Here is a 16912-nt window from a genome sequence, read left to right on the forward strand (position 1 = left end):
GTGGGGAGTGAGTGAGCAGCTGCATGGTGCTTAGTTGCTGGCTGGGATTAAACTAGGACACTTGGCCAGAGGCTGAATCATTCAGTTATGCTATATAGTGAGCACAAATGAAGAAAGGAAAGAGTGTAAATTAATTTATTTTACACCTTAGCTACTTCTCTTTTCCTCTATGCTTCCTTCACTTTTTTCCCCCATGCATTATATCAGAATGATACAAATCTAATGGTAGCATTTTTTTCTTTCATAACACTGATGTTTTTATGAGCTGTTTGGCTCAAACTTTCTCCTTCCTGCGCTTAGAGATGGAGGGAAGACAGTCACTTGAAAGTCTTCTCATTCAGTAGTTCCCTTTTGGACTTCTCTGGATGATGTGTATGTACTCAGTCTTTGGTATCTCAGCCAGGGAATCGTTCAGCCTGAGCTGGCCATCAAGAAATGGTCTTTTTGGGATATCAAAGAGCTGGCTGGCATGTGAAGTGATTATACAGGATGCTGGAAAGTGGAGGGGTTCATCTCCATTTTTCAGTTGTTCAGACAGATAGAATGTTCACAAATCCTTGTAAGCTTTACACCCTGGTAGTATCTAGCCTGTGTGTGCATGTGTGTGTACACTTACCAACTTCTATACATGTGCTATGATGATGATAGGAGTTTCCAGAGAGTCACTGGGGCATGGCTTGGTGGGTATTTGAAAGTGACACCAAGACATGCTCAATATAAATCCATAATTATTAGGTGCAATGGGGTGAAAATAGTTAGCGGAAGATCAAGGAAAACATGAAACGAAATCGATAGCCATAGAATGAGGGCATGGGGGTTTTGCTGGGGGTTTTTCTAGCTGTCATGAGAAGTGACCTTCTCTAGACAGATGCCTGTGAGTCACCAGATACTGAGAAATCTGGGAAATTACATGTTACTCTTTATTGTCAAGATATGAGAATGATAGCCTCTGTTTATTTTTTAAGTTCACATCTTTTATTTGATCATGTATTTTGAGCATTTATGCTTCTCAGGGGACTAAAAAAAAAAAAAAGTGAATTCTTTGCTTGAGAACATGCAAGAGTTGACAAAACAGATAAGCATTTCTCTTCTGAGGCAACTGTGGCATAATTTTGCAAAATTTGCTAGACGTAACTTAGTCTTTTTTTCCCTCATTGCTGTGTATGGAAGGCAAAACTCTTCTGCAGAGTAAATCTGGCTGGCATTTTATTTCCTTGTATATCTCTTCATAATAGTAATGCCTAAAAGGATGCTTTTAGTAAACTACCTGTATAGTGTCTCAGCCAGTTCATTGTGCTCAGCTTTGTTTGTTCCAATGCTACGGTATGTTTGTTGTAGTGCTATCTTGTCTTTCAGTTCTCCATCTCCTTTGTTTCTTCCCTCTGTCTGTTGTGTTTTGAGGCAGCCTAGGTTGTAAACTAGCAGAAAGGGATGACCTAAGCCAAAGGACATCCTGGGATTGAGAGTGTGAGATAATACTGCAGTACAAATAATAATAATAATGCAATTAACTTTAACTCTTTGTTATATCCTGGGGCCATAACAAGGACATGCAGAATGTGTTTGGGACTCTTTTTTTGCCTGACTGGAGCCTAGAAACAGATTTTTGATTCTTCCTTTTGAAGTGTGAGGTGGGCATTGAATGGTTGTACCACTCCATGTGTAGGAGATGACAATGAAATGAGCAGACTACTGAGTAAATGATTGTTACTACAAATACTCATCCTCTGAAATGCTGGAGTGTCCAGTTTTGTCAATCTAAAGTTTCATTGGAAACTTCAAATGTAAAAATGCAATGGAAACTAAAGGGAAGCCCTGGGTAAGGGCAGAACATCTGTGGCTTCAGCGCTTGAGCCTGGGCACCACCGCACTGAAGGCACTGGTTTTCCATCCAAATGTGACAAGCTGTCTTCATGCTGTGTTTGGTGGGGCTTGAGCTTAAGGCACCACCAGTTTGCTCGTCTCACTTGTAACTGGACAGGCTCTGTATCACTTAACCAGGTGCAATGCCTGGGACAAATGTAGACTGAATTTTTTTAATGTTGTTTTTAAGAACTCTGCTTAATAAATACTGCTTCCAGCGCCATGGATGAATCGTCTAGGAGCACTGCCAGGGAGAAGAGGTCACAGAAAGTTGGGACTAGAGTTTATGCTCGTGTAAAGTCTCATTAACTCGTAGGGACGCTCGTACTGACCTTAGTGACGAGGTTACAGAACCAGTGCTCAGACAGAAAAACCCATTGCCTCAGCTAGACAATGAAATGCTAACAGATATAAATTATATTTGCTCATAGAGTGCAGTATCCTAGGCAGACATGTTATGTTCTTTGTACAAATATTTTAAGTAAATGTACATTTTAAGCAGATAGGCAGGTTGATAATGTCTTTTTCTGCTCCTTGGGGTTTCAGAAACTGTAATTTTATTATTTTATTATTTTTTAAGTTCTCTAATGTTGTAGGTGAGTGATATTCATTTTAATGGCATTCATTGCCACACAGTGATACATCTTAGGAAGAGAGAGTGTATCTCCCTCCACAGCCAAAATGCTTGCATCAAACAAAGAGTTGCTTTGATACTTTCACTGTACTGTTCAGCACATGAAGGTAAGGCATTGAGAATAACCAAGCGACAATTTACAGACACACAGCTCTGCCATGTTTTGAGGTTCTGAACTATAATTTTTGTATCTTTCTTCCATGAGACTGAGTCAGGTATCTAAAGTACTTTTGTAAAGGTGGCCCAAATTAGAGAAGTCAAAAATGTTATCTTCACCGTGAAAGCATGTGGATGTAGGTGAGGGACTAAGTTTATAAAAGGTATTGTCAGGTTACAGTATCTTGTCTAGCCCATTGCTTTTCAGAAGTATTGTCACCTAGACAACTCGTGGAGCAATCTGGATGCTGTGTACCTTGTCTTGCAGAGGACTAAGAGAGCAATGAAGCAGGAAAACTGACTGTTTATGCTCACCAGTTTTCATAGCGGTGTGTCAGCCTGATGTGAACTGAGTTTCAGGCAGTGTGATCTTAGCTGTCTCTGTTGTAGTGCTCCCATTACAATTCTGAGCATGTCCCTTGAATTTATAAAGGGGTAGTATTCTTCATGAGAGCAAAATCCCTTGACCTTTCTATAATGTGAGGAAAGTTACAAAAAATGCCTGTATCACCCTAACTCACCCAGACCCTGGGCCAATGTTGGTTTTGGTTTTTTGTTGTTGTTTTGGGTTTTATTTTGCTTACAATACTTATCTATAATGCCTTACAGGCATTATTGTCTCAAGCCATTATTTCAATTAAAACATTTTAGCTGGCTAATGATGAGTGACAGAGGTAAAGGTGACTAGCGCCAGGTTCAATCTCGTAGTGGCAGAGCAGTAATCGGATTGTGTTCATTAGACCAGTCAACACAAACAAAAACAATGCTATTAAATTGCAGTTTCTAACGCAGTAATGCAATAAAGAAACTGTGGAAGGCTGGAAGGAGAAAACCCACTGGTGCAAAATGGCTGCTTAGCTGCAGATAAGAACATGCCTTTTCTCTGGTTCTGCCCTTCATCCCTTCAGTATCGCAGTAGCATGCGAACTGTATTACGCTAATGGCACTGAAATAACAGGATGTTTTTGTGATACATCTTAAAAGGAGGTCAGAGAACTCTGAGTATAAGCAAGGAGGGGTTTTATTTGAAGTTTAGAGTAATTAGGTCTAAGCAACAGCAAACCAGGGTTTCTTCCATTAACTGATCTAATTTTTAGATGCTAGGAACGTACCCAGAGGGTATTCCTGGTCAAAGGAGTGTTTTTCTGCTTCCTCAACAATTTACCTCAACTGCTTGGGGCATATTCCTCTATATTTCTTCCTATTGCCCTAGATCGAACACTGCAACTGTGTTGACCACTAACAAAGGTGTTCTCCTCAAAAGTTCTTCGGCAGTGTTAAGACAGATGGATTTTGTTTCACTGGGTACAGTGCAGCAGTTTTGGCCAAACTCATTTATTTGCTGTATGTGTTTTTTACATATTTCTCAGCATCGGAGATGGTAGGCAAGGGTTACTGTATGAACACATCTAATAGTGAGGAAAAGTTGTGTTTCCTGTGTGATCCCACAGCAATACCAGCTTCTATAACTTTTCATAGATTTTGACAGACTTGCTGTTTTTTCTTAAACATTACGGCTACTTCAGGTTTCGTGATTTTTGTGAGACTCATCACTTTCATTAAGCAAAAAAATTAAATTCCTGGCCCCTCTGGTCAAAATGAGACTTAGACTCAAGATCAAGAAGAAGAATACAAATATTGAGATTCATAAATAACAGCTTCAAGATGTTAAATGTCCATGGACAAAGGTGGTCTGACTAATATTTCTGAATACTTATGTTAAGAAATACTTGAGTTCATTTACCTTACTGACCCTGAACTCAACTCTTATTTGTTTATCTATAACCAATTATGTTGTGTTTCCTTTTCTTGCTATCAGTCTTGTGAAACATTTTTACATCCCACAATTTCTCAACACCAGGGCAGAGGACTGTGCTTGTTGTGCAGGCTAAGCATTATGCCATTTCCAAGGTGCATTTTGTGACAGATCCTCATGCTGTGCTTGTTTACTGCTCTGGACCCCATCGAGGTGCTCAGGCTCAGACTCCGGTGCTGCAGGCTGCTCTGCCCACTGGCTCTGGGTAAAGGAGCATGTGTTACCTGACATCTCTGCAGACAGCAATTTAGATGTGGCTGAACAGGTTGAGAGCAAGGAAAAAATCCTCAAGAAACGCATCAGTTTGGGCTTTATTTACAAGGTATGTTATGGCAGCCACTTCTCATGCAGGCAGGCTTGAGCTTTCAGCTGGCTGCCTGGAGGATGACTTGCAGTGCAGCTGCTGCACCTGCAAATACGCTGGGAAAACCAGGTGTTAGCCCCTGCTCAAACACATGATGTCAAGGGGGACGCTCTCAGCAGTTAACCGAGCCAGTGTAGAGCTTGTTCAGCATGTATATCCAAGTTGTGGAGGCACAACAAAGGCAGAAATCAGCTCCTTGCCTGTTTTAAGTGTTGGATGTTTCTAATCTATGTGTACAGCCCATGTTTATATGCAGAGCCCAAGTGTCTGGCATCTGTTACAAATATTAAAACTCCCCTGGGCAGTACTTTGTAAACATATCTTTGGTGTCTAAATAAATAAATAAAGAGGAGGAAGGAGAAATATTAGCAAATCTCATGATTCTGAGGAATTCCAGGTGTGAGACATGCAAGTTCTGCAGTAAGACCTGCAAGTAAGTACAGCACAAGTATGATGGCAGCCTTTCTTCCTGCTCAGCTTACAATTTTAGTTGGAGAGAGACATTGTTAAGGTTATAAAGTAAACAATTTTTTGACAGCCATCTTTGAAGCTATTAAATGAATGCCAGTGGCTTAGAAGCTCCTTTCTTTGCTCCCTACATGAATTAAAATTCAGAATTTTTAGATGATTTTTATCATTACATATATAAGAGAAGAGATTATTTATTTTTGTTCTTAGAAGAGAGATAATAAATGTGGGGGAACATTGTAAAGTAGTGAATAATAGAGAAAGTACATCAAGAACTGCAGGAATGCCTTCAGAAATAAACTTTATTTACAGCTTTATAATCCATCCCCCTCCAAATTACCTGCCCTGTCCCTTGTACACTGCGAGGGAATTGGGTGTAGTGTGAGTGAGAAATACAATCTTGCTCATGGGCTTGCTGTTGTGTATTGGTTGTCTAGCCATCCAGAGAATGACAGAAGTACCCTATGGAAAAAAAAGACCAAAACCAAACCTAAATGGAAGAAGACACAAGTATTATTTAGAGACATATCAAAGGTCCAACTTCCAATCATGTCCTTTCTGGTGAAATTTTTGTGGAAATGCTAAGGTTAAAAGGATATTTCAGTAAATTTGCTGATTCCAGGCAGAATCAGACCAGTGTTACAAAATTTCAATCAGTTTTTTAAAAATTTACTTTAAAATGGTTTTTAGATAGCCAGATGTGTTTGATTGTAGGGCTTCATTGTAGTGCATAATACATGGGGGTCAGATGAAAAATGTGACTCTTGTCACATTTGTCAATCCAAATGCGAGTTTGGATTCTGCCCTAGCACAGAAATTTAAGATTTTCTCTAACCCCCCCCCCCCCCAAAAAAAAACCCCAAACAACCTGAATTAGTTGTCCTCTTAATTAAAAGAAAGCTGTTAATGTTGGGAAGTGAGATTATAATAAAGCTGTTTAATCAAATGGTGCAATTTAAGATGTTTAGTAGGTACAGAGATATCAAATGGGAAAGAAATAAGTTGGACCTGACGATGAAATAATTATTGTCATGATTATATTTGAGTAAGATCTGTCTGAATGCAGAGTGCTGTATGATGGAGAAACGATTTTCATGGCTTGAACTTGCATTATAAAATTCTGGGGGAGGCAATCTCTCACCAGTATCTCTGAGTGGCTGCAGTTGGGTAGCGGGTTGCTATGGTAACGGATGAAGGCTTGCCCAGTTAAACATCCTCTAAGCACAATGGTATTTTCAGTCTGGGGCTTCAAATAAGACCTATCATCTTTGCTTCTTTGTTGTTTGCATTAATTGCCTGCCTGTCAATTCTCTGAGCAGAACTGCAGGTGAGGCGGCTTAACTGTATGTGTTCTGCCATATAGATACGGCTCTCAGTTGTCCCTTGAAAAAAGCTGACCTGCAATAGAAACTGAACCCAATTACTGTCCTCTGCAAAGTGGTGGCAAAAGTGGCTGAGCCCTTATGTTGCAATTCAGATCTGATGCTGTTGAAATGCTTCTGGGGAGGAGGGGAAGGTACCACTGGGTGACAAAACATTGTGAATGAAATGGGAGTAGTAACATCATCAGTCACATTTTTGGATGAGCTTTACATTTGAATGTGGCTGATTGCCTCACTTGTGAGGAGTGGGGGCAATATTAAAGATTTGCCTTTTGTTAGTGATGTGCAAGAGAGCCAGAGGCTTACCTTGAAACTTGTGAAGGGTTAAACTTCTCAAGAGGAGATCTTGCATCATGTATGATAAGATTTTTCCAGGCTTTGCTTCACATGCTTCATGCATGCTCTGTTTGTATTAAGCACAGAGAGGCCACTCTGACTCTTGCCCAGAAGAGTGGTTTGTAGGAGTTTCCTGCAGCAATTTTTAGTTTCTGAAAAGCAAACCTCAACCTCTTGCCCCAGTATTCATGTGCTAGTATTCATTTCCATTTTAATATGTTTTTGTTGCTCTTCCTGGCCCCTTGTCTGTCCTTGTATCACTTTGGTTGGGAGCTGTCCCTCCACAGCATCCAGTCTTCTTGCTGTTACATTAACAGTCCGAGAGCCCATTTGGGGTCTTGGGTCCAGCTCCAGGTAATCGGTGGGGGGTGATGTGGCAGTACCATGATTCTGAATGTGTGAGATAGCAAAAATAGCAATGTTCTCAACTGTCAATATTGCACTGTAGTGTGGTATCTGTGACAGCAGTCTTGCCTTATCCAGTACTGTGTGTGCTATGAGACCCAGTCTTGCCCTTCACTGTGCCATCTGACCCTCCTGGGGCACCTGCCCCAAAATAAACAGTAGGGAGTAAATAGTCGGTAGGTGCGATAGGGTGGATGAAAGGTGCATAAGGAAACAAGGAGGTGGTATCTGAGCTGACCACCACAAATCAGCTGCAGTTCAGTTGAGTCTAGAGAGCTATCCTTTCACAAGCTTCTCTGTCTGTTCAGCTCTTGGGAATAAACTGCCTTCGTTCCCAGCTGTACTGAAATGTTTATTCATTAGATTTTAATAAAGAAAGTCAAAAGTCATATTCCTTAATAAGTGTTGGTAACTGAATATTATTAATTGATTAGTCAATACCTGTTAGCATGATAAGCCAACAGAAACCTGCAGTGACAACAGCCTTCAGATTATGTATTCATTCTTTAAATTATTAACTACTATTGATCCTCTCCCAACTGTCTTTTTTGAGGAGCAACTTTTTTCTTTTTTTTTCTTTAACTGGTAAGGTATATTTATTTAGGAGTTTTGTTGCCTATTTTTCCTTCAGGAGCCAATCTCTTTTTACAAGTTGTTTGAAGGAGTGGTCCGGGTTTGCATACCGTCACTGTTTTCTGTATTTTGTTCTTCCTTGGTATCTTCAAATATTTGTGAGTGTAGTCAAGGATGCTGATCCAGCCAGCTGTTTTTTTCAATATAATTTCCTCAATAAGGAACTATGGAAAGACCTTTATCAGTGTCATTACTGGTTTTCTCACTAACATGTGGAAATCCAAGATAAATAGGCCCATGAAGCTAGATATAAAAGCAGGACAGTACGATCTTTTAATGGAAATGTCTGCTGCTTTTCTTCAGAAAATGTCAAATACTTCAGATAGATAGGTCTACACCATTCTGTCTTTTTTTACAGGTGGGAAAACAAAGAGCTTAAAGTGACTTAACCAGCACAGTGCAGCAGATTGACTACAGTGCTAGGAACAGGACCTGGTTCTCCTACTCCCAAGCCACTAGTTGATGACCAGGATGTCCTGTAGCACCTTTAGTAGCTCTCATTAATATTCTTTCTCTATCCAGGGCTGCTATATTTTCTTCATTATCATTTCATTCAGTCCTGCCATGCTAGCTTTGGCCATCTGTTTTTCCTGCCAGTGCTTTTGCCATTTCTTCCATGGCTGCCTTATGCTTGGAACAATCTGTTTTGATGATGACTCCTCAAAAACTACATGTACTAGAACACAGAGAGGAAATTGATTGCCTTCTGATGGTGACAAGGCAGAGAGCCAGAAAAGGTAGCTAAATTATGATGTATGAGTGTGGCTTCTAGCTTGGCCTGTGCTGAACTTTATTCAACACATCCTATCGGTTCAAGAGGATGACATAACCCTCTAGAATATAATTCTTGTCATCACACTAGAAATTCACTCACATGTGGCCAAAGTAAGAACCTCAGCTTATGCAAATCTCAGTTTGTGTGCTGAAGTAAAAGGCAGAGATGGTCTTGAGAAGTTGAGAGGTTGCAGGCTGTATTCCTTCCATGTTGTGTACCCTTTCTAGTTCCTTTCATTCCCATAGCGGCTTGGCACACTTGCTGCAGGGTGTGACACTAATATTTTCCTCTGCAATTATGAGGATTTATGGCATCAGAACTAAAATGAGATGTTCTCTTATGTATTCCCATTGTTCCATCCCTTGGTGTCTCTGCTTCAGGAATTACAAGACTGAAATAAAAGTTTGTGAAGAGAATGGATGAGTGTCCTGGTTTCAGCTGGGATAGAGTTAATTTTCTTCCTAGTAGCTGGTACAGTGCTGTGTTTTGCATTTAGTATGAGAAGAATGTTGATAACACACTGATGTTTTAGTTGTTACTAAGCAGAGTGTATCCCAAGTCAAGGGTTTTTCAGCTTCTCATGCCCAGCCAGCAAGAAGGCTGGAGGGGCACAAGAAGGGAGCACAGCCAGGACAGCTGACCCGAACTAGCCAAATGGATATTCCATACCATATGACATCATGCCCAGTATATAAACTGGGGGGAGTTGGGCAGGGGGGTGGTTTGCTGCTCGAGGACTGACTGGGCATTGGTCAGCAAGTGGTGAGCAATTGCATTGTGTATCACTTGTCTTTCTTGGGTTTTATTTCTCTCTTCTTTTTTTTTGTTATCTCCCTTTTTATTATTATTATTATATTTTATTTCAATTATTAAACTGTTCTTATCTCAACCCATGAGTTTTACTTTTTTTCCCAATTCTCCTCCCCCTCCGACCAGGCAGGGGGAGGAGTGACTGAGCAGCTGCGTGGTGCTTAGTTGTCTGCAGCAGTTAAACCATGACAGTGAGAAAAGAAACGATGTTTTTGGATAGACTTACTCATATTTTTTCTTCTTTTTGCCACACACAAGCGCACATTCTGTCTCTTCTGAGTCAGACCCTGTGTTCTTCAGAAGAAGAAATCTGTGACCTGACTGTGTGGGAACTTTGCTAATGTACTTCAGAATATTCCGAGCTGGAAAGCATACACGTACAACAAGCCTCAGGAAAACTTTTAAAATTTACGACAGTTGTAATAAAAGTTCACCTCTTCCTTTTTTTGTTGGGGTTATAAAAGATGGCATGCTGATGTTAGAAAACAAAAGGCTGTCCTCCCCAATTTCTCTGCCTGGCTGACTGACTGTCATTAGAAGTGCTGCCTTATGCATCAGAAGAGCTGAGCATGTGGTGCAAAAGGTGCTCAGCACATGTAAAATTTGACCACAAACTGTTCTAATATGTGGCTTCAGTGTCATTTCATGATTATTGTTTTTCTTTCTAATTCCACCTTGCCCCCCTGGCAAAGTGTTTTAATGAAAAATTCAGGATTTGGACAGATAGCTATGAGTGTTTACATGTCAAGTCACAAAAGCCATGGGGTCCATATACAGAAGTATTCTTTAACCATTTTTATCTTTTAGGTCTTTCAGCTGCCAAACTGCTGACTGAGTCAGGCTTGAATGTGGTGTTGCTGGAAGCCAATGACAGGGTTGGTGGAAGAACTTTCACTGTAAGGGTAATTATCTCCAAACCCATTTATACTACATATACATACATATAGTATATACTATAGTATATGCATATGTATAATTATACACAAGTATGGTATATGTATATATATATGAATAGTATACATATACTATATGAATAGTGTACATAAATGTATTTATTTATCTTTCCTGCTAGAGGACCTACTTGAGGGAAAATTTCTAGAGCACTAACAGGCGGGAAATTTCCAGATATTGTACCAGGAAGAGTAGGGATAGACTGCCATAATGGTGGGGACAGAATATTTCCATGTGATCTGCAGGCTCTGGAGTCATCAGTCCTTTCCTTTGGGAAGGAGAACATGATTAGCTAAGTTTCAGAATAATTTCCTGGGGAGAGACACTGCAGAAATATCTATGAAAAAATACCAATAAGGCCAAACATACCGTGAAGATCCTTGAGCTAACAAGCCCCGTGAGGAGTGATGGAGACTAAAGTAATGGTGGAGGTGGCTAGGAACTAGAACCAGCATGTCTCCCATCACTCCTCTACCTTCTGCTTTACCTTGACCTGGGACACCCCCTCCCACTCTGCTCATTAGAAAATCTTACCTGTGATACTTCCTAGTACACTCTGTTTTGAACTAGTCGTTGGCGAGATGCCTGACTGAGCAAGAACTGCACGGATATCTCTGACTCTGTCCTCTCTTTGCCTGTCAGGCTCTTTCCTCTGGTGTTTGTTAAGGCTGTAATGTGACAACAGGCCAGCTAAGCTGGTTATGAACTCATTATCTGAATATCTTGGTATAACGTATCTTGGTAATCACCACGGGAGAACCCTACCAAAGAACTGAAGTTTTCCATGGGGAGAGGAATCTTGGCCAAAATGCTCTCTGAGTGTTTCATTTAAAGAATTCCTCTGGATTGCTCTTTTAACTTGTGTGCTATTTATAAAAGGCTTATCTTTTTTTAATCCTTTTTTTTTTTTTTTTTTCCTTTTTGTGTGTTGTGTGTGATAAACTAGAATAAGCAAGTTAAATATGTGGATCTTGGAGGAGCTTACGTGGGGCCAACACAAAATCGTCTCCTGCGGTTATCTAAAGAGTTAGGAATAGAGACGTATAAAGTGAATGAAGTTGAGCACCTGATACACCATGTCAAGGTAAGATGCTCTCAAGCATGCTGATTTAGACAAGCAAGTTGTAGTGATCTCCTTTATCATTGTTTTCCATCCATGCTACAGTGGAGTATACCTGTTTAACCATCTGAGTTTCTCAGAGAAAAATGAGTATGTTGGTAATGAAGAATTCATACAGATTACTATATGCATGCACATCTACATGTGTACACTGTAGATACATCCTGTTAACTGATGCCTTGATTCAGGTCTGACCTCTTAGTTAAAAGCTCTCAAAAGGCTTCATTGTTTATGAACAGTACAACTGTTGACTCTTCTGTACAGGTCAGCTCTCATACATACTGCCTAAGGTGTCTGAAAGTCCCTTTCAGAAGTCCTAGAAGTACCTTCAATCAGGCTGAAAGTTTCTCAGGATGGGCTTCCTAAACCAGTGACAATTATTATCCTCACTGAAACAGATGTGAGAGGTTAAGTCTGGTTTTGCTGATGGGGAAACTAACATGCAGAGTAGTAAAGGCATTGTAATAGTAATTGCAAATGGCCCTGGGAATCAAATGTTCTTGTGGAGACAGATCTAAATGATCTGTTTACAATCTGAAACAGGACAGCTATGGCAAAGCTGTTAAAAAGCCCACATATTCTCAGTATTAGTACTATGCTTTCTCCAAAAGAGCATCCTTTCTCCTTTCCTGATACAGAGCAGTGTTGCACTCCCACAGACGGAAAACTTTCTGTGTTAGTCCTGAGGAAATTAATGTTGAGTTTCATTATATGCATATGAAAAGCCATTGTGCAATGACTAGCAAAACATTCGTCAGATAGTAGTTGATGTTTGATCAAAGGTTAAAGAAAACATGGACAGATTTAAGAACAGCAACAGAGAAAAGGTGTTCTGTCATGTTTCCAATATTTTTTCCATTCAGTTGTTATTAAAAAGAAGTGTGTTCTCAAAGTGATTTGCTATGGTGATTGTCCACAATTACATCTGCTGTGGTAGAACTGATGGCTACATCCACACTGTTCTGTTTTGTGTGCCTCTGGCATCATCCTCAAAGCTAAATTTTCTGCTTGTTTACACTATTTAGCCTTCAGAGTCTCTTCAATAGCAATAGGAGGTCATGCCATGAAAGGAAACCTTAATGGTAGAAGACAATTGACATGGCCAGTCAGGATGACCAGCTCTCAGGACAACTTTGCTGTCCTAGCACAGGGGCATTCCAAAATGCTGCCAGAAGTCACTGAAGCCAAAACTGAAGCAGACGTGGGCCTGATTTATTGTCAGCAGCCAGTCAAGCATGGCTACTTGTTTGGTAAGCCAGACCCCATTTTCTTTTAGGATGTCTAGGAACCAGCTTGGGGGGGGATATGACTATGCTGGTTGAAACAGCCTTTTTTTTTTTCCAACAGGGTTTTAGAGTGAGGAAAACAGAGAATGGCACAAAAGTAGAAGTTTGGGCTCTTGACAGGGGCAGTCTGTCTTCCCCTTGACCACAAGTGTTCTATTGCATGAATTGCCAGAGGTTGTGCATAGCCTTTTACTGTTGTCTGTGGGTACCTTTTAGCCCAGGATGGTGAGTGCTGGTGTGAGTCAAGGCGCTCAGCTTTACTCTCCACCCAGCACTGATAGGACTTGCTGGCATTCAGTGATGTATCCCAGGCTGGCAGAGAGCGGCATGCCTTGACTTTGTCTGTAATTTGGTCATAGAAAGGACCTTGAATTGGACACTAAGGCATTAGGACACAAGTCCAGGGAATCTATACAGCAGCATGACTCGTATCCACAGGTCCAGAGGTGGAGGAAGCCGCTCTGCCTCTGGAGGCATTCAGGCCATCCAAGCCTGCAGATACGAGGTGCTTGCTACTTTGGTTAATGCCTGCATCTGTGCAAACAGATCCTGGGGAAGCTGTGAGGAAGGCTGAGGACCTGGGCTTGCTCCAGCACTCACGTGCCTGTGCTAAGACCTACTGAGAGATGCTCATAGATGACAGGTTATGCCCTTGTATATGCCAGAGGGATGAATCATCCATGGCAATATGATGCAGGCAAGTGGCTTGCTCTGAGCGCTGGCAGGCATGTGTGAGATTGGCACTATGCCTCATGCAGAGCCACTGAAAAAGCTGCCCTGGAAGGAACCCTTGGAGGTTCCTACTCCACCGTGGCCTTGGAGCAGTGTCTCCCTCATAGTTAGATCTGTTGCTTGGGGCCATTCCCAGTCAAGTGTTGAAAGTCTCTGAGGGGAGAGAGATCCCACCTGCTGGCTGAGGTGCTCCCAAGGCATGCTAAGAGCCTGCAGGTTGGATTCAGACAGTGTGTAGGCTCAGGCTCCCAATGTGGCTGCCTGTAGGAGAGGTCCTGAAGAGAGGAGGGAAAGAAGTGTGTGCCAGGACTCCCTGGTAGCCAAGCTGGAGGTAAAGAGAGGAGATATTCCAGAGTCACCGATATATATTTCAAGACGAGATAATCCACAGATATATAACACCTCCTTTGAATCTCCTAATTTCATTCATTTTACATCTTTTATTTCCTTTTTGCTTCTGTGTGTGTACAACTGTGGAAAAGCATTAACATAGTTGAAGAATTAGTCACAGTTAAATGATTGGAACATGAGCACTATATAGTAGACATATGCATTGTTGTGTGGCCAAATTAGTGTAATAATCTTCAGCCTTTTGCATTTCATGTATCTGTAATACATTGTTTACAGGTGTCTCACTTTCAGCCATGTGGCTTGCCCATGCTTTCCCTGCAAGTGCATAATGCTCTTGTGTGCTCCCTGAAATCTAAGCGGTACTCTAAAGTTATAGCTCACAAAACAGATTCCAAAATATACACAGGTCTGTCGCTCCTGTGTGAATTTGAATTCACATGCTGACCCAAGCTTCGTGACTGTGGTCAAATATAATTAAATTCTAGACCACAAAATTCTGTGAACCCAGAGAGGCAATGAAACCTAAAGGTTTTAATTCTTCTTTCACTACACAATCAGGCATCACAGTGCATCTTGTAAAATCAGCTGCTGTTTTTACATATACCCAAAGGCAAAATCAAGCCTTTCATCGTTAATTAAATTCATTTTAGAGGCTTTTTAATACAAGTAATATATGCAGCTTCTTTGTACTACAAAATGAAAAGAATGCTTTTTGTTGATCTCTGGGTGGGTCTCTGCTAATTAGGCATTACAAACTTGATTGGGTTGTGTGGGTTTTTTCCCCTTTAATCTTTTTTAATGTCAGGTTCTATTGTGAGAATATTTTTGGTCTCACTTATATTGTGTGTGATATCTTCACAGAAATTCAAAATTATATTTCTTGCCCTACATTTTTTTCCTTCCCTCCACTTGTTAAGCAGCCTTTTTCACGGTCTTTGAAAGGAGATTAGTATGTTCTTTTCATTTGTGTAAATACCAGTACATCAGCCTTAGTGAGCAAATTAGTATAGCTCTGCAAGTCGTATTTGGTAGGCAAATTGCTGCCTGAACACCACTGCTTTTCAATAGCATACCTGAAGTTACCTTCATAAATCCAGATTTAAGAAGCAAAAGCAGAACTACCTGAGAAGTCATCGTCTCCTAACAGTCCTCCCATTGGACTCATAGGCAGATGTAAAACATTTCTTAAAATAAGGTAGCTTTTCCTTAGCTGCCCAAGAGAGGATTCAGGGCCCTACCTTAGATGGGTAGATTTGCAGCTTTTGACTGGTGGTGTTTATTTTCCTCACCAAAACGACAGCTTTTGTCTTAGAAAAACAAGTCAAAGTACATATAGTCCAGGATCTTTCCATATACCCTGGAAAGAAGTGTTGAAATCTGAAAATATGTCAATTATCATGAGGGTTTAATCATCAGCATATTTTCTGCATTAATTCAAATTGCACTTCTCCTTTGTGCAGTCCCAATAGCCATGCAAGCTTCCTGCATTTTAAACCACAAATTTACTAATGTTATCAAATGTAACACAGGTTCCTTTGCTAAGTAAGGTGACTGTGGAACTGGTTTACTCTGCTACCCTAAATCAGTGTAAAGAAACATTTCTCTGTATGACTTGTTTGCCAAATTAATCTTTTTAGAACTTGATTCCTTCATATACAGTAAGGATGATCTACTCTTTGTCCTGCTGTGGTGCCAGCTGAACATCCTCTGATCCTGTTTTTGCTGATGGAGAGCTTGCATGAAAACCTGGTAACATGGACTGGCAACAAGACTGCTTACTGGCTACATTAGACCAACAAAGCTTGTTTCTCAAAATACAGTCAATTGTCTGTGGTAGACAACCCCCCCCCCCCCACTGCCATTGATGGTCCTTGTAATTTTTTTCCAGATGTTTTTTCCACTGGAACTTTCTACGGGATAATGCCGTGATCCTTCCTGGAATTTCCCCAGATTATAGCATCATTGCTAGAAAGTGGTAGTAACACTTATTCCTTTCAGTGTCTGTGTTGTCTCAGTGCAGACTGGGCATAGTGCTAACATCTGGCTTAGGTAGCTGGCTATTTTGACAGTGTGTTTGTTGCACCTGAAACATTCCTCATGTGGTTATAACTGAGATAAGTCCTGCTAGTTGTTTCCCTAGGGGTTTTTCAGGTTAAAATGCTGGGTGAAACATGAAGCATCCCCTGCCTAGTCACGTTCTTGACAGCGACTTGCCAATACCTCATTACCTCAGTTAAGTTCCCTGTTAAGAGGATGGAATTTCCTCATACTCATTCATCTGCCAGCAGCACTGGCTAGAGGTGTCTGAATGCATGTCATGCCCTCTTCAAGTTTAGCACCACTTTCATACACGTATATACAATCAACACCTCTGGGGAGAATGCTAATGTGAACCTTGTTTGCCGCACATCACTGAAGGTGAATATTTAGTCTTATATATGCAGTACTTTTAACTAGGACCACAAATCTGCACTAATGTTACTAGGTTACATACTGATCTACAATAGATCTGCAGAAAAAAATTTTACAGCCCTCTTGGGTGTCATTCATTTTCAGCACTATTGTGCTTATTAAAATGCAGTTTGCTGTGGTCTTGTTCATGAATAAAAAATGTGATGGTCGTGTTGTACTGGGATTTAATTAGCAGCTGGATAAGTGACTGCTGTATCTAAAGTTACAGAATTTGGTGGTATTTCTTCTGTGATATCAGTGATACATGCACTGAAGCTAAGCAATATGATTTATTTAAGCTTTTGACCTGCTTCTCTGCAAATCTAAGGGCAGTATCTCCTGCTCCTGGCATAGTCTGTAGTATAGTGTAACAGCTTAA

At 40.7% G+C, this 16912-nt stretch overlaps 1 protein-coding gene across 1 annotated transcript in view; it reads left to right on the forward strand.

Moving 5' to 3' along the window:
- MAOB (monoamine oxidase B) overlaps positions 1–16912 on the forward strand; it is a 54603-nt gene that overhangs the window by 9427 nt on the left and 28264 nt on the right. The window contains exons 2-3 of the mRNA XM_049835003.1: positions 10450–10544; positions 11540–11677. Of these exons, the coding sequence (XP_049690960.1) occupies positions 10450–10544; positions 11540–11677 (233 nt within the window). The remainder of the gene's footprint in view (positions 1–10449; positions 10545–11539; positions 11678–16912) is intronic.

This window comes from Accipiter gentilis, chromosome 32 (genome assembly GCF_929443795.1).
Source record: "Accipiter gentilis chromosome 32, bAccGen1.1, whole genome shotgun sequence".
NCBI classification, from domain to species: domain Eukaryota; kingdom Metazoa; phylum Chordata; class Aves; order Accipitriformes; family Accipitridae; genus Astur; species Astur gentilis.